At 35.5% G+C, this 25,960-nt stretch overlaps 1 protein-coding gene across 3 annotated transcripts in view; it reads right to left on the bottom strand.

Annotated features, from left to right (window-relative positions):
• P2RY1 (purinergic receptor P2Y1) overlaps nucleotides 1–24,389 on the bottom strand; it is a 90,165-nt gene extending 65,776 nt beyond the window's left edge. For 2 of the 3 annotated variants that reach the window (XM_087965203.1, XM_087965204.1), the window contains exons 1-2: nucleotides 24,051–24,389; nucleotides 19,988–21,068 (exon numbers count right to left, since the gene is read on the bottom strand). In XM_087965203.1, coding sequence (XP_087821329.1) covers nucleotides 19,988–21,011 — 1,024 coding nt within the window. In that variant the 5' untranslated portion in view covers nucleotides 21,012–21,068; nucleotides 24,051–24,389. Of the gene's footprint in view, nucleotides 1–19,797; nucleotides 21,069–24,050 lie in introns of those variants that run through there. The other variant, XM_026665293.2, reaches the window with a different exon arrangement.
• Between the last annotated feature and the right edge of the window lie 1,571 nt (nucleotides 24,390–25,960).

Here is a 25,960-nt window from a genome sequence, read left to right as displayed (position 1 = left end):
TTATTCAGCATGGTACTATATTAAATACACAATGAGATCACTTGAATTTTCTGGCTGTACTTCTGTGTATATAACCAAAAGGTCTGCACTCTGATAATACATACATTGATAAAGAAATAATAGTGGCCCACTGGACCTGGTCATGTATTATTATTAAGACCATGAATTCAAGTACTGTTATGGTCATATAAAAGAATCAACACAGAATTGCATACTTTTCTTTAACTGTAAAATAATTTTTCCATAAAATTATATTGTCCTTTCAGAATGTTGCATATTTAATTTTTCCTTTTATATACATTGTGTAATGGCAAAAACTGAAGAACTCTGGCCTACAAGAACAACTGAATTCTGTGTTAGGAGATCATTTTGTTGAATAGGAGAAAGTTCATGAATTCATTTGCTATGAACTATTGTCAGAAGTTGGCTGTCTATCAACAAATAATTGCACAACCACTGCTGAGCAACTTATAATCATGGTTATTACTCAAAAGCACTACTGTACAGTAGCAGCTTGATTAGAATATATGCTGCTAGTCAAGAGAGATGCTACTAAATTAATTCTGTTAATAGTATCTCTATTAACAGAATTAATTAGCAAAATAAAGAACCCCCTTAGAGAATAGGCTTTCTTCAGAAATGGCCATTCTGTCTAAAGAAGGAGGATAAAAGTTACAATTTTTATAGATAACAGCAAATAATTTTAAAAAAAAAAAATGATAAAAAATAGTTCCTATATTTCCCCATGCAGTACTTAACTTCCACCATTCCCAATCACATATTCAATACAGCATGAATAAATAAGATTATATATCTATATTTCTACTATTTGATCATATTTGATTTAAAGAGGGTTTTTAGTAAAGCATGGTTAATATTAAGATCAATAATATTGGAAAATAAAATGGATTTTAAAAAAACTACTTTAAAGTCACGGAAATGGCAAACAACTGGATTGCTGAGTGTTAAAGAAAGGCTAGAAACATTGAAGGAAACTATGGAAATAACAAAAATCTGAATGTTTTCTTCATTTGCATTTAATGCAGAATGTGGAAGGCTGATAATTATTCTTGAGCTGACATTTTCAGGCAGGGAATTTAATAGTGAGAAAAAGATCTAGATCTTGCTGAGATCTAGCTGAGGAGTTGAAAATAAACAAATCACCAGATCCAGATGGTATTCATTTGAAAATTCTTAAGGGACTCAAGGGTGAAATCAGTGATATTATAATAAAAACATGGCATATCCCTCACATCGCTTCTAAACAAGAGAACTGGAAAATTCCAATTATGCCAATTTTTGCTTATTTAATTAAAGAATTGCTCCAGATTAACCCAAGAAATTGCTAGCTGGTAAGCATGCTGGTAAGCATATTTGTTCAAGTTAAATTAATGTTGAGTATTACAAAAATAAATCTATTGACATATACAAGTTGTGTCCAGTAGAAGCTGTATAGTATTCTTGCCAATGATACAAACCATGTATTTTTACATCATTGGCCTAATAAATAATTCAAATAATGACCTTTGAGATGTAGCTTGCCAAGCTAGCTTGTCCTACTTGTGGGCATCCATGATAGAATGGGTGTAACAAGATTTAGAAGAATTAATACAGTTGTTCTGGCTCAAACATTTTTTGAAAGTGTTGAAAATTATATGAATGGAATTACCTGATAATTTGTTTTCATTTTCTTTAAACTGACAAATTTGACAGTAGCACTACCTTTATTTAGGATTAAACTGGATAAGAAGCAAGAAAGATAGCAGAAAAAAATGGATTGTTTTTACAAGAGAAAGATACTAGGATTTTCCAAGGATTTAATGGAGACTGAGCCACCTGTGACTGATCAGAAAAGGGATTTGTGGTTGCCGGGAAAAGGTTAAGAAAATATTGACTTGATACACAGGTGGGCTAAAAAAGACAAACTTGATGTCATCAAGATAATGGTGGAAAATAAAAATCAATTATGCACAAAACCCCTTGGTATATTGTGGTCTCCTACTGACCATTTTGCCTCAAGATTGGCATGGTGAAATTTAGGAGGATACAGAGAAAGGCTAATAAAATGATCAGGACCCCTGGATCCATATTCTGGTGAGAAGGTTGACAATATTTGGATTTTTTTCAGCTTAGAAAGAAAAGCCTAGTGGCAGTACTCAGCTAACCTCAACAAATCACAGAAAGCTAAACAGATTCAGACCAACACCTTCCCCCAGAGCGGTAGACAAGACTGGGAACATGAGAGAAAAAAAGAACCTTGAGTCATCCAGTGGAACAAATGGTGACTAATTCAGAATCTTTCTGGCAAATAAATTATGTTCAGTTCCGTGCAATGGGTGAGAATATTGGCTTTACATACAACTTAAAAGCTTTTTGTATAGGTCTGCGTAAGCGTAGGGGAAACTTACTACCAGAAGTTATTAATAAAGGAAGCCTGAGCAAAGCACGTGACTTTAACAATACAATTGTTATCACAATCTCTGAAAAGAATTTGGCTTTACCATTTCCATCTGGCACAGGATATTCAAAAATAAATATGTCATTAATCTATTAGTTATATTTTCATTCTACAATTTTTGTTCTATACAAATATGTTTACAATACTGAAAATGAATTATACATTAGCAACAACTTAATCTAAAATATTAGCCCATAAACTCTAAGGGGAAAAAACAACATATAATTTTCAAATTAGGATGATCCAAAATACACATCTGGCATGAGAATAAGAATCAAAATGATACCTCCACCCCAAAGTTTCTGGATATGTTTTGCAGCTTTTAACACTGGAAATATAACTGGAATTTTGATTAAAAAAAATAAAACAAGTTCCTGATTTCAGATCAAAGGAACTTTTTAGTTATGTCCCCACATTTTTTTTAAAAAATGGTCATTGGAATGTCATTAAGGATCTAAGTCATCACATATGCTTACTGGTAAAATGAGAACAGGGAAAGTTCAAAACTCCTTCATAATATGAAAGTTGTCATTTGATTATTTTAAAAATGGATTTTATTTTTCCCATTAAGTTTCCTAAACCCTTAATTTTTTAAAATAATCTAAGTGTATATCAATCTTAGAGCAGTATTGTTTTATAACATTTTACTATATATTTCTTCATAAACTGATTCTGCCATGAGCCACCAATCTGATGTATCTACTCTTAAAATTGAAGGAAGATATTTAAAAGAGTTCAAACTCCAAGAAAACTCCCAGTTTTTACAAATCCCATGGATATTTCAATCTATATAACATTTATCAATGTATAATATCTATATAACATTTATCAATGTATAATAATAATTAGCATTCTGCGACAGCAATTTTTATTTTTGGAATGACCTTCAGTAGTTACCTGTTAAGACAAACCAGTAATTCCAATATGAAATTTAACAGGAGATTAAAATTCCCTGTGCCAATTAAATGGATAGCAAAATAATCCCAGCTGTAATAAATCACGTCAAAGGATTATTAATCCAGTTAGTAAAAGGAGCAAATCCATATTTATCCAACGCTTGCTTAAATTTCCTGCATCGCAATCTAGAGTCCACCTTTACCAATTCCATTTTTTCTTACCGTTTGCCTAAAAAAATGAATCAAGGATCTAAGGTTACCTGGAGCTTGTTGACCTTTTATACAATCAGACTGTGAAGAGGGACAATCCAAAGTAATATTGAATTGACACCAGGATTTTTATAAAAATGTTGGCATCAACATTTCAAAAGCAAGTCAATCAATAGCTTGAAAAGTCTGTAATAACTTTCAAAATCATATTGGCCCCCTTGAAAGAAACCAGGAAAGCTTTATTCAAAATGGTATCCTAAATCTCCAACAATACTCAAGTAAAGAAGTGGACACTTGAATCAGTTTTTAAATAATGCAACTCTTCCAGGTTTTACATATGTTTAGACTGTTTATTTACCTCCTTTATCTCTTTAAGAAGTTATAGACACCATAAAAATATATGGAAACAGAAACTTCCGGTTTGCAAGCTTTCGGCGGCGGCAGGGATTCGCGACACCGCGCGATCCCTGCTGCGTTCGCCGCCAAGGTTCCCCCTATCCGTTTGGATCTGGGGGATATAGCTGCTCCATAGAGGCAGCTGAAGACAGGGGGGATCCGGAAAGGGGTTTGGGGGTGTCGCAGACCCCCTCCCCAGCCGGCTAAACCCCCTTTTCCCGAAGCGGATGAACGGCGGTCAGCAATGGCCACCATGAAGAAATCTGCAGCCGGACAAGCAGGTGCAGGAGGGAGAAAGTCGGAAGAATAGTGAAAGTTGCTTCTAACCGGGACAAGACAAGAGAAAGTGACCTGGAATCTTGACAGCTGCTAAGTATGTATTGTCTCTAGTGAGAGTTATGAGCTGCGAATATTATAAAAGGGAAAGTTTTTTTTCTTTGTTCCACTCTCCTTCCTAAAGTGACAGCGGAGGGAAAAAATCCTGTTGGCTGTAAGTGGGAAGGGAGAGGTAAAAAAAATTGGAGCAAAATTTGAAAATAAGGAGAAGATTGCCTAGAATTTTAAAGAGTTACTAAATATCAATAAGACTTCCAAAAAATATATTTGAAAGGGAACTTTGTGATTAAACTTTAACTCCAGAAAGAGAAAGTGAAGAAGAAGAAGGTATTTAAAAGAAACAGCCTGTTTGGATTGTTTGGTGACTTTGGAACTTTTGAGAATTATTTCTGATTAAAACATCTGGGTGGTTGTCTGGGAAAACTTTTTCTCTACACAATGGCATCACTTGTGGATGGATTGAAACTTGTATATCAAAAATATGAAAAAGAAAAACAAGAAGGGAAAGATGGTCTTGGCACTATTTTTCAATTTTTAGAAATGGCGGTTTATACTTATGTGAAGCAGAATGAACAACAGGATGAAGGGGACAAAGAAGAAGCCATCTTTGATGAACAAATGACTTTGGTTGGAGAAGGGAAAAAGAAAGAGAAAAAGGAAAAGATCTGGAAAAATAACCCAAAAAGAGAAGAATAAGGTGAAAAAGGGACATTATGTTAGGAAACAACAGAAAGGGGGAAAACAGAATAAAAGGGAGGTGGAGAGACAAGGGGTTAAAGAGGACAAGGAGAAGAAGAAGCAAGGGAGAAAGGAAGGGATGGTGGGGAGCAAGGTGGGGAGCAAGATGTTAAGAAGCAAAAGTTTTTTAGAGATAAACTTTATTGATAAAGGGATTCTAGAAAGGTACATAAGACTGTATTTTTATATTTGTATTTAGAAATAAGCATAGAAAATTGGAAATAATATGTAATTTAAAATGTGATAAAATATTTAACATAAACTAGTGAAATTTTTGTTAAGAAAAAAGGAGTACTGCAATGAAATATGATTTAAGATTGTGATCGGGGGTGGGTGGGTAATAATTTTTTGAAAGCATAATTGTTCCCACAAAGGCATGATATTTAATTGAAATGGATAAAATGTTTAAGATATAAATGATTGTTAATATTAATGATCAGACTATGGTATATTAGCGAAATTTTTTGTGAAATGAGAGATTTGAAGTAGAAGAAGGAGGAACATCGTAATGAAATAATGAGCTATAATATGTGATGTGGGGGGAACAACTATGGAAAATAGGGCTCCCATAAAAGTATGTGATTTAATTGAAAAGTAATGTGTTAAACGTTCAAGATATAAATGAATATCAATACTAATGAATAGATTTGTATCATTTTTTATAACATAGTATAATTTTAGAATGTACCAGACAGAATCCCAATGTAAGTTATGTGTTTTATATTAAGTATTATAAATATAGGGGAGAGAGATAAAGGCATCATACTCTATATAGTGTACAGGAGAAGTTTTTCTTCTTTTTTAAAGAAGAAAAATAAATGGATGGCTGGAAATAGAACAGACAAAGAATAATAAATATTATGATCTGAACTGAGAGAAGATAAATAAAATAAAATTGAGAAAATTTAAAAGAGAGGAGAAGTTATATAGAAAATTGAAAATGTTAATAAGATATGAAATGGTATATAAAAGGAATATGAATTTGAATTTGTGTCTGTACCAAGAGTTATAACCCGGGATTAAGCAACTTTCAGAAAAGAGATTTTTTATGCTTTTATGTTTTGTGCTTTTGTGTATTTATGTATTGTATGTCTTGAAGAATTAATAAAACTTGTTTTTTTAAAAAAAAAAAATACGGAAACAGGAATGTTGGCTATGCTACTGAATGATTCAAGTGTCATTCAGTAACATAGCCAACATTCCTGTTTCAATAGATTTTTATAATGCCTGCAATTTCCTGAAGAGATAAAGGAGATAAATAAACAGTTTGAACATATGTAAGCTCTGGGAGAATTCTATTATTTTTTTAAAAAATATCAATTTTTTCCTTAGTAACTTCTGACTCAATATTTTCAAGTCAAATATAAAAAGCAAAAACATTGGTACATAAAATAATAATTATCTTGCCCTGAGCAACCTTATAATGACAACAGTAATAATATTGCTTCATTGTTTCAACCAAGAATTTCCTGCTCTCCCCAGTCACTCCAATGCTTTTGTTTAATACAAAGCTTGTGCATAAATCTATCAAATTTAGCAGGTATTTTTTCATTTGTTAAATGAATTACAATAAAAATGCACAATACATAATTATAATTGTATAGAATGTACAATTTAGCAGTTGCATTTATTTAATTCCTAAGTCATGTTGATATATTTAAAATAGGTTGGTCTTTACCTGAGAAGCCCAAAGTGTATTAGAGTCATTTGGGAGTGAGTTGTAGCTTAGGGATTCACAAAAGAAAGCAAGTAGGTTAGAAAATATTTCCATCTGAAATCTGAGGAGCTAAATTAAACAGATTAATATAACTCAGTGTAAGCATTTCTTATGTTGTTTAAATGATCAAAAATAGTATCCACTGTATCCATAAGAAATGGAGACTGTAACTCTTAAAATCTCCAACCAGTGTGTTTACTGAGCTTGCTGGCTAGGAATTTGGAAATATAAATCCATTGTTTCTGGTGGGTATCTGATTAGATGTTAGACATCTACTACTTCTAGTACTGTCCCACTTACTCTGGATTTTATATATTTTAAAAATCCCAGACCTAAAAAAAATAAAGCCAAATAGTTGGCTATGCCAGTACCACTATTTTGCCAAGTGATACACACTAGGCCTGAGCAATTATTCGTTTTGTTGACTGATTTCATAAAATAAAAATAGTCCTGCTCATGTATCAATAATGATTTCCTCCAAATAAAGTCAGAATTGTGAACTGAATTGACCCAATCCCTATATTTTAATTGATTCAGATGTTCAAACTGATGGGATAATTTTTAAGGGAAAGAGTACGCAACATGTAAATGTTGGAAAAATAAATAAACGATTTATTTAATTAATTGAATTACATCCAATGATATAAAGGGAGTGGAGGTTGGTTCGGGTAATAAAGCATAGTCTTATAATAGGCATGTTAGATGTATGCAAGATAATCCTTATTTTAAGCTATGAAATCTTGGTGATGTATGATTGTGACTTTAGCCTCTGGCTGTAGCAGAGATAAAATTCAAATGCACTTAAAACAGAGTCAGTCTTTCCTGCACAGACTAGTTCTGATTCAGTCACCAAGTTAAAGACATCTGTTTTGGGTCCAAGTGTCCATCAATGTCACTTTAATATCCCATGGAGTGATTTCATATGAAATTATGTGAAGACTAAGCTCTGTAAAATCTCATTTTCCAACTATGGATATTAAATGATTCGGTAATGTATTCTGAATATATTATAATTATTTTTCAAAGCAATGCAACTAGGTATTATTTTGCTGTCCCCATTCTGAACATCAAAAACAGAGTCTAAATTAGTTAGAGTCACGACTGTAGACTTTTTCTTTTCTTTTTGGTGCTTATTTAAATAATAGCCATATGTTCACTTTCATATTATGGATAGGTTTGTTTTATAGGTTGCCAGCTATTTCCCATTAAAAGGATTAATCAAATCCATGCTGCCTAGTCCTGTAATGTGATATAATGCTACAAGTATAACCATAAGCATCTGTTCCTAATCACAATGAGACCAAAATGACAAAATGTATGTCACAATAATGCAAGCGCTACCTTTTTCTACCTGAATCACCCATAAATACAAGTATAAGGGGCAGAGTTTTTAACACAACATTATGTCACTTGCTTCCACTGGCCCAGTAGTCAAGTAAAATTTTTCAGTGCTTGTGATGTGTTTAAACTTTAGGCTGCTGTAAATCAATGTGTGGTTTTCTTTATTTACTTATTTTCTATATTTATTTTTAAATAAAAAATTGATGAGATAATAGTCATCTTTTTGGAGAACCAGTTTGCTATAGTGGTTAAGACCACAACGAGGAGTCTGAGTTCTGGTCCCATTTTAGGCATGAAAGCCAGCTGGGTGACCTTGAACCAGTCACTCTGTTCTCAGCCCAACCCACCTCACAGGGTTGCTGCTGTGGAGAAAATGAGAGGAAGAAAGAATATAATGTATGTTTGCTAACCTTGAATTATTTATTAAAATAATAAAGGTGGGATAAAAGCTAATTAAAAATAAATAACAAATCTTTTTCAAGAGCCAGTTCTAGAAATGTACATTAGACTGAATGAATTTTGAATCAGACTGAGTGTAGAGTACTTCTCTAGCTTTCCAGAGTGAAATATTTCCTCTAAAATGATCAGAATTCAGTATTATTATTAGTCACCTTGAAGCAAGATGGGTGGCAAACAAATCTAATAAATATCCACACATTAAAAACAGTTTTGAGTATTTGCAATAATAGTCAAGTGGATGGATGCCTGAGTACTATCTACAATTCCTGAATCTTGCTTTTGATCTGGCTCAGGTTCAACTAGATATTCTGAACTGCTTGAAATCAAATTGTTATCTGAACCAACAAATCAGATTCAAAATCAGATCTGGGGCATAGTGAATTCTCTTGGGAGATACAGATTTTAACATAAAACATTATTGTCATAAGAAGAGCTTTTCTGATCCAGATTAAATCCTAAATCAGACCTAATCCAACAATTTACTTCTGAAGTAACTAAACATAGAGTAATAGGACCAACACAGCCACAATAGACCCCTTTGACATCTAACAAATGATTGTTAGGCAAACATCAGCATCAACATCTGCACCTGGAGGTCTACATAGGACTGTTGAATAGAGCTGTTGAAGGAGGGAGGGAGTAAGATTGGCTGAATGTATGAATGCAATTTATGTATTAGTTATCTGTTAATATTATGTGGCCTTTCCTTCCTTCCTTCCTTCCTTCCTTCCTTCCTTCCTTCCTTCCTTCCTTCCCCTTCTCTCAAATATTCAGTTTGAATTCAATAATGTGTTAATTACTGAGTATAGCACAAAGGCTGTGATCAGATGGTGGGTAGGTGGCTATGCTTGTTTCCAAAATGTCAAGAGCTAATTTATAACAGGATCTTATGAGCAAATATATGGATACTGCAAGTTAGAAAGACTGAACTATTACCAGTTCTGACACTAATGTCAGCAACCACTGAACTATGGATCATCTTCAATGCCCTGAAGAAATCTGAAGTTGGTGGTACTTAATTTTGAGATTGATTCAAAACAATGTTGGCCACTTATAATGCTTTGTGCAATTTATCTGAACATTCTCACCTGTATTTGTTTGCAGTGAAATTACAGTTGGAAAGCTTATTCAAATACTCAGCGCTATGTCAAGCTGCAATTATATTACTTCACATTTCAAGTACAGAGTATGGCTGAAACCCAAAGAGAATGAATGAAGAAAGAAAATTCCTTTTTAATTGAAAAAGAAACATTTTATATTGTTGCATTCATTATTTCCGCCTTGTACTGCATATGGTTTGTAGAAATTATATTCTAGATACAAAAGAAAGCATCAGTTTGCAGCCAGTTGGGACCAGCTCCACTAGCACTTTAATAATGGAATCCTACATGTATCTACTTTTTTAAAAAGCCTTATTCAGTTCGAATGAATTTATTTTCAAGCTAAATGTGCATAATAGCTATAATAGCTAGATAATATTTTAAGCTAAAATAATATTCAACCATAATCTGTTGCAGCAAAGCAGTTCTACTTTTTATTGGTACAAATAATTTTCATTGATTTTCCTCCCAATTATCAAAGCCTTTGAGGACATGTCCCATTTTATCCCCAAAGTAAATCTCTAAATCTTCAAAGGAAGTTTATTCCAGGAACAGTGCTCATAAAGGGAGGAAGGAGAAAAAGGCTGATAAAACTCAGCACCCAATTTAAATGACAAGCATGAGTTTCTGATAAGATCAAATCCTATTTTTCCTTCTGAATATTACAACAAAATGGGTCTGATAAGAAGCAACCTTCATTAATCAAGTAAATTAAATAATTGACAGCCAGTCTTGTGACTGATTTCTTGTCTGAAATAGAGGGATTTCAATGCAATACTCTTCAAGCCTAAAGTGAGTATCTCTGCATTTAGCAGAATGCTGTAATAACATAGTAGCCAACAAATCAATGTTCTATCACTTTATTGGATTTTGTTTATTCTGTGAGTAGCTCAGTACAATGCTAGAAACTGTGAAAGTAGTTTAGTTCTATTGCCACCAAAATGTTACAAGACAGTATTTGGCATGCCTTAACAAAAACTGCATGCAATCAACACATACTTTTTATACAAAAATGGACAATTTTTTTATTCAAGAAGTATGCAGTTAATTGTTGTTTTATTCCTTAAATTACTAGAAGCTTTATTCCACAACAGAACCTGAGAAGCTTAAATATCAAGTAACACTGTCTCTTTAGGCAAATCAAATGACACTGTTATCACTAATAAATCTTGAATTACTCAACAATATTACTGAAAAGTAGAAAAATAAAACATTTTCACATATGCATTTGAAAACACACTATAAAATCCAAACCTGTAAAACATTTAGCACATAAATTACACCTTTGTGTTTTCCTTCATATTAATTTGAAACACTTGTGGCGTGTATTTGTATACTTTGCTTAGACTGCTAAATTATGCCCCTTTCCTTATGAAATATTTTGTATTTAAAAGGGCATGGTCCAAAGCACTGAGCAGACACCAATTTTTGCTCTATTGCTATGGAAATAAATACCCCATGACAATTTAATTTCCAGCTTCCAATCTGCATAGTAAATTTGAAGCTTGTCAGGGTATGTGAATGTTTGGGACTTATTTTGCTACAACCCTCTCTCATGCCTTTGTCGCAAGGCACAAATATTTTCTTTTTATTAAAAAAGCTTAGAGTTCAAGATATTTGAAAAGAAAAATTTAATTCAGAATTGGGAAATGGCTTTATTATAAAACTTCATTTACAGCAATAATAGGGCATGAATGAAATCTGTAATTAGCTGCTTATTTTGTAAATTGTGAAAACATTTCTTTGGGGGCAGTGGGAATTTTTTTTTTTTTTCTCCATTTTTGTCCTTCCCAACAAGCATATAGGAAAAGTGGAAAAAGTGTACAGGTAGTTCTTGACTAAGACCACAATTGAGCCCAAAATTTATGTTGCTAACCAAAACACTTGTTAAGTCAGCTTTGCCCCATTTTATGACTTTTCTTGTCATTGTTGTTAAGGGAATCATTACAATTGTTAAGTTAGTAACATAGTTAGTTGTTAAGTGAATCTGGCATCCCCATTGACTTTGCTCGTGAGAACTTTGCAAAAGCTGATCACATGACCTCAGGACACTTCAACCGTCATAAATATGAACCAGTTGCCAAGCAAATGCCAATGTGACCATAGGGAAGCTGAAATGGTTGTTAGTGTGAAAAATGGTCATAAGTCACTTTTTTAGTGTCATTGTAACTTGGAACAGTAGCTAAATGAACTGTTGTAAATTGAGGACTACCTGTACAATTTATCTCCCCCTGAACATTTATGGATTTCAACTTGTCCTTAAAATTCAACACAATTCAACACTGCCAATCACTACAAGAAATAATAACAATTCTTATCCTTTTTTTATTATAACCCTTTTCTCCCTGGGATCCCATTTCATTTCTGATGTTTTGTTTCTATAATCTCTCAGTTCACATGGTCAAAATATTTGCTGAAGAACTTTACACCTGTTGTTACAAATAATGCAAAAGCCACTTTTGTTAAGTAAAGCACTTCCTTTCATCTGTTTCCAAAATTTATCAGAAAGATCTAACCATAGTAAAGGAATGCAAAAGAACAAAAACAAAAAAATAAAGAATGGGGGGGGGAGGGAGGAAGGAAGCTGGCAAAGAAGCAGCAAAAATACAACATATCTATCACAAAATATCAACCTGAATGGGGAAAGAATAAACCCATCTCCAACATGCTAAATCTGGTGAAAATTCATAATAATCCCTCTACCTACACTTCTAGAACTAAGATATATCTCGTATATGGATACATATGAAATTGTTTTCCCTAGTAATCCTTGGCTTTAAATCAAATTCCTCTTATAATAATTGGCATGTGAGCAATTTAAGAACAATAAGATTAAAGAGATTTCCCATTAAATCATATCACTGATAATGGTAAATGCCAAATCATAGGGGAGAGACAGTGTTTCATTACAAGTTTAATACATTTTAGATGGCCCTCAGATCTAAAGAAACAGAAGACTTCTTTCCAAAAGCCATAGGATAGGATGGAGCATTTTAATAAAGATGGGGAAATGCAGTGTGTGTTTAACTAATAATGTGCATCATGCCATGAAAGCTAGTTTAAAACAAAGCTGTGGTAACACATTATAAAAATAAGGCTATCATATCTGAATTGTAAAAATCGGGATGACTCCTAGATGACAGTAAAGAGCTATAGTTTCTGTATCTCTGTTGCAATCTAGGAGCCCAATTAATTTTGTGTACCAAGAACTGGTAGCCCTAATGAAAACAGAAGGCTGCAAATTCCAAACATGCTTTGCTTCATGTATGTACGTGTATATTTATACATTAAGGGACAGGGAATCCAATGCCTTATAAATTTTGCTATAAATGTTGCTATAAATTTTAAGAAATGTTCTTAATTATAACTCTCAAAAGATTCCCAGCCTTTAGTCATACTGGGTAGAGTTAATATGAGTTGCAATCTTTGAAAATAAAAAAAAATGATTATTTTGTCTCTATCCTTGATCTATAAACACCTTTGAAAATGGGGGGAGAGAGAGAGAAAAAAAGTATAAGTTTCAAATTTAAAGCGATGATATCTAAAAGGGAAAATATGAGCATTGGGTAGGTGGGAGGCTTGACAAATTGATAGATACTTTCACACTAAAATATGCTTTTTGCTCTCTATAACATCTAAATTTGTTCCAGACTTCAGTACTTTTATTCTAAGTAGAACTGAACCAAATCATAACATTTGCCTGGTTTTATCATTAAATAAAGTAAACATAATTTTTACACTCTGCATTTATTTCATGTCCAGTTGATTCAATTGAGATGACACAGTTCTCTTCAATGAGATGCCTTAAAACTCATCCAGCATTTCAGAAGCTGATTGGAAAAGCTGCTAGAAGTTTCCAGACATGTGCTCCAGATGCACAAGTCTTTTCTGGCTATCAACACATCTGGAAAGACCATAATGGAAATCAATTCAGCCGCTTCTTTCAATGTTAGAAGGAAGGGGCCTGCACTGTTTGTTAAAGCAGGTATTGAAAAATATTTCACATAAGAATTTGTTCAAATAAAGTATGTTTTTGAAATTTTGCACAACCCTTATTGCTCATTCCATTAGACCCACAAAGAGGAAATCTTTGATTGTGGCCATTGATTTAATGCTTAGCAACTAATTGGTTAAATTAATGGTTTCTTTTAACACCTAATTTATGACCATAACAAATACACAAAGTCAGGTCATTGGAAACATTGTCAAGTATACAATTAGACTGTCCCTTCACTTCTGGTGAACAAATTAAAAGCGATGTGTGTATAACCATTAGTTCTCCAACAGAGTTCCACAAATACCATCAACAAAGATTCTTCCATAAGGAAGTCTTCTCCAAAATATGGGTTTTGTTATTGTTTTTGTATTTGAGGAAACTGTCTTGAGCATGGAAATCAATGGTGTCAGAAAGAGAACTGAATGTAATATATATAGCTACCATCTTCATTTGCCACATATGCTCACTCTACATTGCCACATAGGCTATTAAATAAGCAAAAATCTGCAGTGTATCTCTCTTTGTTTCTATATGAGACTACACAAAGAGATGCATACATGTTGTAAATGATGCCTGTTCTCTATTATAAATATTTACTGAAAAGTATAATTTAATGATAAGTTATGTGAAGACCATTCTCATCACCTGATTATCTATGTTTCTAGAAGCAATATAGCAGTGTTGATTATAGTATTAAGCAAGTATGACCTTAGAGAATCGATAAGATATGGATCAAACATGGAAATGCCATGCAGATAGTATTAAAATGGACAAAGATCAGTGGGTCTTAGCTTTGTTCTAGAAGAGGGCTGTCCATCTCCTGGCCCGTGGGCCAGATGCATCACGCACTGGCCACACCCATGCCCAGTTTAGCAAAGGAGGGGAAAGTCCTGATATGTCACATGATGCTGTTGTGATGATGTGAGTTTGACACCCCTGTTCTAGAAGAAACCTGTTACATTTAGCTTTGAAGGTGAATATAAACTGGCAACAAAAACTAAAATGATGACACAGAGAATCCTGTTCTTTATCATGCAACAAGGAAGATGATGATGAAGAAGAATAAAGTTTGAAGAAATCTGGCTTGATAATACAATCAACTGCAGCTGCTTTAAGAGTCACTTAAGCTTTGATGAGGAATGTAGATTCTTCTAAGTAGCAGCAGCATTTTCCAGGTTTATGTGGAAACTTAAAGAAACATTGGACTTCTTCATTGAATGAATGGAGAAGAGCTCTACTTATATAACATTTGAAGTACTTCATCCAAACCATTTTTAAGCACGTACAACTTTAATGAATAGCCATCTGTCACAGATACCATAATCTGGATTCTGCACTGAGTGTTAATAATTGCTTTCAAGAATCTAAATGGCCTGTTCTACTTCTATAATTCAGTACTTTATATCCAGGGATTTGCTAATCCCACAAAATTATTTGAAGTAAGGTTCCTACTTTGCATCGCCATGTTTTACTTTGTAATCTTGAAGTCACATTCTTTCCAAAGATGGATCAAGTTCTGGGCCTGTTAAAAAAAAACATTTTCTAGTGCTTCACAACAGTGAAGCATATAAAACATCAACAAGGTCCTGAGTATTCAATTAATAGCTAAGGCAATAGGTATGTCCTCTTTCTTTTCTTATTTTTAACTGCATTGAATGAGAATCTGTTTCTGAAATTAGGTCAGATTTTAGAAGCCAATTTAATTTGGCAGAGGTGAGCAGTGATCTTAAAACATGAGCAAAAAGCATTCTCTCTAATTATACCAATCTTCTTGGAGGAATGAATTATGTCATCTTAATGAATCTTAAATCTATTAAATAAACTTAATTTATATTTTCCTGAGATCTCCATATGACAAAAATGCCAGCAGGCTACATCTGAACTCTAGGTGGTGATTCTTGATTCTTACAAACACACCCAGAAATTGGGAAATTCCCCTAGTAAGATAATCTCCTTGATACCTTTTTTGTATTATTATTTTTTGACAGTTTTTAAGAGAGGTCCAGTCTTGTCACTCAAAATGTAACTATTTTTTCCTGGATAGCGTCCTTGATGTTGGGTTGTAAAGATTCTTCAGGTATCTAAACAATCTTTCTGGCTCATAGAAGACCTAATCCGATAGATGGTTGAATCTACCTCCAGAAGAGAATCATCATTGCCACACTGAGTTTTAATAAACAAATGAAAACAAATGGAATTCTGAACAACCTTGCTGTAGAATTCCAAACATTTTCCCAGAATTTAGCAAGTTACTTGGGAAACTTTTTACTTCCTGAAAGTCCATCTATTAAATAGTCAAGACTAAGAAAAAAAATGAAATATGATATGTGAACATTAAAATGCATTTGTAAAGAGAGAATAAATTCAAAGGTTTTAGAAAAGCCCATTTTATAATTCTGTTCTTAATTCAATTGCTGTGTTCAACAAGGCATGTCTCAGTTAAAAAATATCACAGTTCTCAATGCCACAAGGAAGATATTTCACTTCCTGCTGATACTCAAAAAAAGGCTTTATTATAATTGGTTAATCACAAAAAGACATTTAAAAATATCATTTATTTACCTAGATTCCAAATGTCTTTGACTTTTCAATTTATTTGAACTGGCCTGTTAAGAAATTGTTTGACTTGCATATGCAACAATGTTTGAATTGTGGCCGTATTTTATATAGTTCAATCTTTGTAGAATAGATTTAAAATTGTTTTTAAGTGGACTTTTGATTCCGATGTAAGTTTCATAGGGGTTTACTTTCAAGTAAAAATCATAGGATTGTATCTTAAAATTACATGCTGTTATATAGAAATTAGCTTTCTTCTGATTTAATGCTTTCAGGTGTACGGGCTTCCACTTCCCATTTAACCCATCTTCCTTGGCTGAGTTAGCCAATAGCCATGTTGCCTTGGCTTGATGGAGAAACTTATTACACTTTATGCCTTAGCTCACCCAGTTCAGTTTTTGATGGAGAAACAAGAAGCATTCTGAAAGCCATAACACAACATATTTCTTTCTCCTGTTAATATGTAAAATAAATAGATTTTGCAGATTCCATAGATTTTCATTTATCTTTGAGATGTTTTGAAGCTTTGCCAAGAGACTTTTAGAGCAATTCTTGTTCATATGCAAACTACAGAGTATGAATAAGCAAGATAAAATAGATTCTTCCTGTAAATTATGGATTTCTGTCAGGACTTGCTAAAACCATTTACAGGATTATGCAGCTTGTTCATTTTGTACACAAAACAATATAAATAAACCAATGTGAAACATTGGTTCCTAGAGCAAAAGTTTTTTCAGATATATTTTAGAATATTAATATATGTCAATATAACTGGTTAAAATTGTTTGTTTTTAAGTTCTCATTTTAAGGATGTGCTCGTTAAATTAAATGCAACATGATAGGTTGCTCTTGACCTAGTTTAGATGGCTTTTCCTTTATATTCTTCTCTTCCATAGTTATACTCTACTCTTTCTGATATATACATAACACCTTGGTAGGAATGAATGTTTTCTTAAACAGGATAAAATTTAATTAAATGCTGTTTTTATAACAGCAAACATCTGGACAACCACTAGATTGTAGCAAAGAAATAGTTTTATGGGTTGATTTCTTGTTATCTCATGCATGTCCAGTGCTTTGCTGGTAGCCCAGCTTTATAAGTCTAAATTGAGCACATCGCAAAAATGTAAGAAAACAACAAATAAACCCAGCAGGCTGAAAACATGAACAAGTTAAAAAGCAGCCACCAATATAATAGAATGAAAACTAGCTGCAAAGAAATCATATGGGTGGAAAACTATGTAGACAGAAAGGTTACATTAAAAAACCTATGTAAACACAAAGATCTTCATCTATCAACTTGAAACTAATGAAAAAGATGGTCAATGGAACTCCCACAATAATGATTTCCAATAATTAGATACTACCACTAAAGTGGCTCTGTCAAAGTGTGCATTAAATGTTGACAGTTTGTGCAGATTAACATCCTGTCTATTTTGAAATCCATGCTGTTTAATGGTGAAAAATTGAACATAAACAAATTAAAGCATGTCCTTAAGAGTTTAAAACCCACATAAGTTGGAAATGAAGGGCTGATTAAGAAATAATTCAAACACATTCACATATGAGGATTTGGGAGAGCCCTATTCAAGCACTTAGTCCAGTGTTTTCAACCTCAGCAACAAAGATTTGTGGACCTCAACTCCCAGAATTCCTCAGCTGACATGCTGCCTTGTTGCCCTGTCACTTTTCATGCATTGGTTGGAAAAGCCTGAAAAGCCTCTTTATAGATCTAAATCAGATGGGGCGGAGCCATGAAGGCAGCCTACCTGAACTGGTTTTCCCATTTTCAAATAAACAAACCTTTTCTCCCTCTGACTGCAGGAATTCCTAAGTTCTTCAAATGGAGAGTTGGGCACCAGGTCTTTCTTAAATCAATGTGAAAAACCTTGTATGAATTTAAATGATGTGCATGTTTTTCCCCCCTCCGTAATCAAAAACAATGGCACTTTTTGCTTGTTCCGGGGGGGGGATCTAAAGCATATACTAGAAGTAAACAATTTGCCTGAAAAACATCTGTTGTCGTGCAAAATGCTTTAGATTAACACAAGCAAATTAAACCTATAAATAAATCAAATGCCTGTCTTTATGCTGTCAAAAATATAGCCTATTACATAAGCTTCATTATTTTATCCAGTGAAAAACTGAAACAAACTCCAAAATTAGGCAATGATCTAAATTACCGAAAAGGAATTGCATCTCTAAAGTGGAGGAGATATGCTATATTTGCTACGGTGAGAGATTTTTAAAGGCTTTGAGGACGTGTCTTATGAAAATAACACACACAGTGGGCTAAACAACAAAAAAAAGTAATTATGTCCAATTTTTGTGCTGCTAACAGGATTTGTATTCATAAGAACATTCCCACCAGCAACTAAATATGTGGGAAAGGCATATCAAGAGCTCAACTGGATCGCTCCAGTCCTAACCATATCAGTATTTTTATCAACCAAAAGCAAAGAATTTAGATTTCATTCTATATGGGAGGAACTGTTAACTCACATTTTCCAGCATATGCTAAATCCTGAATCCTGTATGTGATAGTGGGTAAGTGAATGTTACTCTATTATCCTATTTTATACACTACTATATTCACATCAGCCTGTGCTATTCTAGATGTATTAGATAACCATTATTGGGTAGCTGCCTAAGGACACTAGATTGGCAATGACTATTTGATAGGGCCATGCAATGATTCAGGTTCAGTTCTATAAAGATGTTTCGAGCGTGCAGAACCCAACCATAGCTCCAATTTTCAAGTCTTAAAAGTAGTCAGCTAATTCATGGGAACTTGTTTTGAAATACCTTCTTGGAATCAAATCCAAAGTGCTACAAAGTTCTACTTTCTACATTGATCCAGACTTGACAGGGAGCATTATCTGCTTTGATAGATCAACTAGAACAAATCACAAAATAAATGATAATGGATTCTCAGTAAGAATCCAAAATAATAAAGTGCACAGAAATTTAATTCTCTATCCAACATTGCTACAATAAGGGAACTTACAAGTTCACTGGGAAAGCACCCTAAATCAATATAAAAAAATAATTCAAACTAGCTAATATGCATTGAGTTAATTATGAAACCAAAATCAACTATAATAAAATAAAGAAGTAAGAGTAGGCTTATTTCTTATTGATTAACTGAGCAAAGTATGGCCAATTGCTTGGCATTCCTGGAAGGGCTTTTGTCCTTTTAAATGAATGTAATAAGCTATAATATTCTTGAGGATTTTGCATTAGCCCATAATGGGCTAGCATTCATAGATCATCCTTCCCTTCCTATCACCACAGGCAATGAACAAGGAAGAAATTCAGAGATAGAAGAGTAGAGTTGGATCTTACCCAACTATTTGATTTCCCAGGTTTTTAAAGTCAAGGATGTGGTTGTATATAGGGAAAGAGACTCCTAATGCATTCTCTCTTTAAATTGTACATGCCACCATTAAATTACTATTTCAGACACTTTTCTCATTTTCTCCTTTAAAAGTATTCAAATTTCACCTAGTTTCCTCAAAGTCTTTTAGGCAACTAGAAGATGGTTTAACACACATACACACACACACAAACAAACATATGCACACATGTTCTTCACTGGTTATGGTTGGGCTTTTTTAATGCACAAAATCAGTATTATAAGAATTAAACGTTAGGATGGCAAAGGATAGAGTGTTTGCGAAGAAGAAAAAAGCAGGGAAAGGAAGGGAAGGGCAGGAACCATTCATAAGCTTGTGTCTCCATTTTGTTTGCACTCAGATAAAATACTCAGAGTCATATCCTCACTTTTGGATTGCACATTGAGCTCACTCCGTCTTGAGGCTTTCCGAGTTGCCCTGGAGAGCTTTCTCCGAAAAGTATCTCCAGCCAAAAAATATAAAATAGGATCCACGCAGCTGTTGAGACTCGCTAGGCCTCGAGTTACTTGGTAGGTAGCATAAACCCTGTTGTTAAACGCACACATTTCCGGAGTCTGAAAATCCAGCCTGGCGCGTAGATTCAAGTTTTTCATCACGTGGAAAGGAAGATAAGACACAGCAAATACTGCCAACACTATAATAACCAAATAAATTGATTTCCTCCTAAGCGGGGAATTGTCTAAATCTTTGTAAATCAGTGCTTTCACGATTAATCCATAGCAACCGAGGATCAGAATGAATGGGATGCAAAACAAGAAGACAGTGGTGCACATGCTGTAAATAAAATAGCTACGCAGGTAATCGTCTACTGTTGTATCATAGCACGCCATGGTTTTGATTTTCCTTTCTTCAGTCCCAGAGTAAAAGAAGATGGGAGAAATTCCCACTACCACGACAAACCAGACCAGGGTGCTGATGTAAACAGCATTCTTTTTTTTCAGTCTCCCTAATGATTTCAAAGGATGCACCACACCAGTGTATCTGTGCACACTGATGCATGTGAGGAATAAGATGCTTCCATATAGGTTGACATGAAAGATAAATCTCTGCAGCTTGCACATGAAGTCTCCAAAGATCCAGTCCGTTTGATTGAAGTAGTAGAATATAAGGGCAGGGAGCGTCAGGACATACAAGAAGTCTGCGAGGGCCAAGTTGAACATGTAAACAGAGATGCCACTCCATGGCCTCATGTGGAAGACAAACATCCAGATGGCCACGCTGTTGCCTAGGAATCCAGTGATGAAGACTACGATGTAGACAGCTGGCAAGTAATAGAATTGAAAACCGGTTTTGGTCAAGGAACACTTGCTAGTGGCATTGCTGGTCACATTGCTAGCCAGTGCATGGGTTTCAGTCAAATTCAGGACAACCGAAATAAGGGCTTCAGTCATGGTGACACCAATGAATTCACATCAGTGGCTTTCAAGATCTAGAATCAGCAAGTGTCCCTAGAGAAAAGAAAGAAAGTATCTAAGCTATGTCAATAAAAGAAACAATGCAGCAAAACAGGCAGGAGAAATATATATTCAATTTTCAGCAGATCTAGAAGCAGTGTATTTATTTATATCCTGCTACAATCTGGTGACTTTTGATAGCTCACGTGATAGAAGAAAAATATTAAAACATTCACAGTATCTTTAAACTTAAAGATACTTAAAGAATTTAAATAACTAAATAATAATAAAATCGCTACGAGTTGGCTAATTGACAGGGCCATAAGTACTACATTTGCTTTTTTGGCAGGCATATGTTCCTGCAGACCAGTTGAGATGCTTCAATTTACTGCCCAAATTTGAATGACGATATTATATTCTTTCTTAGAATATGATAGCTTCAATTTGTGAGTTATTTCTCCATATGCCCTACCACTTGTCACAAAATGTAACACAAGGATCTAGTCCTTTATAGACTGTTAAACTCAGTCAAGTATCAGTTTTTGCTAAAGCATCTTAAGGGTATTGCCAGATGAGGCTGTTATTCATACAATCACCCTGACTCATCCATGGAATTTTGCAGACCTCATTCCCCATTTGTAACAATCTTCCTCTCTGCCCACTACCACTGGTGCCTTCTCTTAAGAGGGGACAAAATCCATTTAAAGAGGAAAAAGGCGGAAGACCTCTGCAATACTTTTTTGACTGGCATTAATAGTGTACAAAAAAACTGTCCATCTGGAAGAACCCTGCATTTTATATGCTGGAATTTCATATATCAGGAAGGCAGATGGAAAGTAATGAACTTACTGAAAAATTCAGCCATTCAGAGTTCCTATGGTGTAAAAGATCTTCATGGATCTTGACCTAACTGCTTCATCAAGATCCCCCCACCCCAACCCTTCTACCATACTTGAAATCTAGCTGATCACTAGCAAGTACCCAAAACAAAATGCTTAGGCCAAAGAGCAGTGGAATGAATACAGGCCAGGAAGAAAATATCTAGCATTAGTTTTTAAAAGGTGTAAACTTGGCATTATTGTAATAGTGTGTAACCATTTCACCTGACATTTACTGATCAGAATTCCCATATGGTTGTTGGCAATTCTTCTCTCTCTTTCTCTCTGCATACATTTCCCCCATTCTAAACATGTATTGTTTAATGAAGTTACCTAGGAGATGCTTTCTCTATACAGATAAATCATGGAAGAGTTTTCAATCCCTACTCTTTCAAAGAAAAACGAAGGGAAATGTATAACACAGACATTAAGGTCTTTAAATAATATCCAAATAAACTTCTATATTTATTTAGATACCCATCCTAAACATATTTTCATTATATTTTCGTTCTTAACAACATCAGAGGAACCTCCTTTAATATATGACATAGCAGCAATCTCTTGGTGTTCTACTTTTTCTCTGCAAATGGCATTCTGTACCTGAAAATAGCCCAGAACCATTCTAATAAGAGGATGTTGACAAACACAGTTGCCACAATCTGGTCTAATTCCTTTTCAAAGCCATGGATGATAGAAATCACAGCTATGGGTTGCCTCCGTGCAATCTTCAAATTAAATGTAAGCTAGAACTATCCTATGGTAAGTAAATATTTCAGTTCAATAATCTTTGGCTACTGAAGACAGGGGGGAAGGAGGAATAAGAAATTGTTATTCAGGCAGCATATGAATGGCATTTCCCCCCCCAAAAAATAAAGTAGTTTGGTTTCTTAAATTTCAGTTAAACAGATTATAAATGACTGAAGATAGTGGGAAAGTTTCTTAAAATTATATGGGTGGTGGCAGAAAAAGGGAGAGAATCCAGATACCCCCTACCCACAAGAAACTAATTATTAGTATTCCATGGGAAGCTGAAGAATTACACAGTCTAAAAAAGCTGGAGCAGGTGGTCAAGAAAACTACAGGGCGGAAAGGTTAAGCTGCATAGAAATGAAGAGAGAATCAGACAACAAGGTAGCTGTAGCAAGACAACTGAAATGAAGAAAACTCGGTTGTGCATCCTTAGACATCTATGGCTGTGTTCCCCCTGCTGGCACTCCAGCTCCTCAAAAACTATGAAACCATAGCTTTATCCATACCTAAGTGTCCCTAACAAACCACAACGTCTGTGCTCACATAACATGCCAAGGCATAATCATATCTGTTGGGTCATCAGCAAAAAAGGGCAGCAAAAAAAAATAACACCTCAAGGTAGCTTAACTTTTCTTGCTTCTATGCCCATTAAACACACACACACACACACAAACACAGGCACACAAGGCCTTCACCACCCTTTACCCCTGCACGGCAGCTCCTCCTCCGCCCTATATGCACACAACACGGAAGTCTCCAGTCAACAAAATGGGTTCATCTCCAGACAAAAGCTCAGCCCCGGATTGCAAGTCGAGCACGAGAGCCCGCATAGCTCCGGGGCATGCACAGAATGCGCCTTCTGCCTAGTCTCTTTCTTCCGCCGTCTTTTCCTTTCAGCCTCGGTTTGGACTGCGCTCCTCTGTGGTCTCATTTTGGCAAATCCACTCCGTCCCTTCTAATCGACATTTTTACTTCCGAGTTAAGAATTCAGCGCAGGGGTGTCAGCCAAAAAAAAAAAACCCACAAAACCCTCAACCATCGCTTTGGCCACCGTTAGCTCCATGCCCTGTTTTTCAACCGGATTACGAGGAGAGGGGGGCTTACCTCCTTCTGAATGAAACACGCGCGCCAGGAAGGGTGGGGGGGAAGGAGGATGCCCCCACAGAGAGAGCTCGGCGCCTAGCATGGCTCGCATCTCAGTTACTTTGTCAGACCAACTGTCCGAGGGTCACCAAAAATGACAGGCGCCGCGGCAGAGGAAACGAAGCCGTAGATCTCTTGGCTCGGGCAAAGTCTTTAGGCGGCGTTTTCCAGCGCTTGCAATAGGGCACTTTCGGAAAGAGATGCTCCCGCCGTTCCCTTTTTGCCTTTCGAGCCGGAAACTTTGCTCCGCGGTTACAGGACTTACCTTCCGGAGCGCCTCAACACGCTCGACCAGAGCGGGCGACGCGGTGCCTTGCCGCCGCTGTTAGCGCGGCTGTTGGTGGGGCTGCCGCCGCGCCCGCCCTCGTCTCCTTCTCCTTCATGCCGCGGTTCCTTCTTCGCAGCTCCCGGGCGAGGCGGCGGGAGAAGCGGAAGGAGCCGGCGGCGCGAAACATGTGCCCGTCAGAGCCCCGAGCTTTGGGCTCCTCGCGGCGATTGCCGCCACATTCCCACACTGGCGAGGCGGGCAAAGAGCGTACTGACGCGCGCTGCTCCGGCAGGCGGGCAGGCGGGCAGGCGAAGAAGTGCAGGCGAGCCGCGAGAGGGAGCGGCAGCGGCTGAGGCGGCAGAGAAGAAGCCGCCTTCAGATAAAGGTTGGTTCCCGCCCCCTGAAGCTCTTCCCCGCGTGGGCAAAGGCAGATCTACTTTTTCCTGCCGTGGAAGGCATGCCAAAAATAAACCAATTGGTGACTGTTACGGCTCAACGATATGTGGTGTGAGAGTGAGCTCAGTTCGATCCCAGGGAGCAAATAATTTCAAATCAAGAGGATTCATACGTTTGTGGATCTGACCAGATTTTTGCACTGATGGATACATTAAGATATGATAACCTTTATTATCATTTTTTTTTCCTGTGAGTACACTGGCTCACATTAACAATGAAATTCTGTTGCTTGCTTTCAAAAGAATGTATATATCTACCCGTACACATACATAACACATATACACATGCTGTATACATATAACCCTATTAAACACTGTCCATCTGGAATACACAGTGGAAAGAGGAAAATTGAATTCACAAGGTTGATGCTCTATGGAACCAAACTGTGACTGAATCTTTCATAGTTGTCTTAACTAAAAACATTCTGACATCTTTGAGAAAGGAGCATTGCTTGGGTCTGGCTTGCTGTGAAAACTTAAAAGGGCCTTTTGCGCTTGCCTTGATTACAGTATAAATTAGCAACCCTACCGCAACAATTGGTTGGAGAGCAAACAGAGTTCCTCAGAAATTATTTCCATATCACGCTTGTGTTTGTATTCAAATTCGCAATGCAGAGTTTCATCAGTTCATTGACTGATAGGGATGTTTCAATTAGTGAATTAATTGCTGAAAGCAGTTTGGTAGAGGAATTAGATGCTACTCTTCATTAATCTGCATTACATATTCTAAATGTCTGTTGTCTATGGAGATTCTCAGTCATCCAAATCATGGTTGTCCTAAAGGAGCTGAAGAAGCTTCTTGGATGAGAAGCGAAATGTCTTCAGAGAAAAACCAAACAGTCCAGGTGCCTCTTGAAAAAGCACCTTTGGGATAAATGTCTGTTGAAAATCTAAAACACTGAAGAGAGAGAAAAAAAATATTCTGAAGAGGTATTTCCTTCCCATGAATAAAAAAAAATGTTTGTTTTGGAATGATACATGCTATGATACAAAGTATCTAAACATATATAGATTATTCCTCCCTGGAATCTCCACATAAATATGTACACATACTAGACATGCACAAAAAGACCTTTTGCCTCTTCTCTGTGAATCAGATGATAATCCAAAGAAACAGCATCTTTTCCTACAGGCATATGAAGAAAAGCAGGAGTATTCTGAAGCATAGCATCCTTTTTAACTGAATGCTGAAAGTTAGACATGGGGACATTCCTTAAAAGCCTGTATCAGTGTATATTTTTCTATATATGTTAGCCAGGTATAGCACTTAGGCATGCTTGCTTCATTTAAGAGTCAGCCTGATTAATACTTGGGTAGGAAACTACCTTGGTGGGATTTTTATTTTTATTTTTTGTTGGGTTTTCTTTGTGGGGCGAATACCTTTGAATCAGAGTTGGACTTCTGGTCACTGCCTAGACTAATGTCTGCCCTTGAAAAAGTTTTTCAGAAGTA

This window comes from Notechis scutatus, chromosome 4 (genome assembly GCF_049901735.1).
Source record: "Notechis scutatus isolate UNSWTSFEM ecotype Mainland chromosome 4, rNotScu1.2, whole genome shotgun sequence".
In the NCBI taxonomy this organism is placed as follows: domain Eukaryota; kingdom Metazoa; phylum Chordata; class Lepidosauria; order Squamata; family Elapidae; genus Notechis; species Notechis scutatus.
This window is presented reverse-complemented; position numbering and strand designations above follow the sequence as displayed.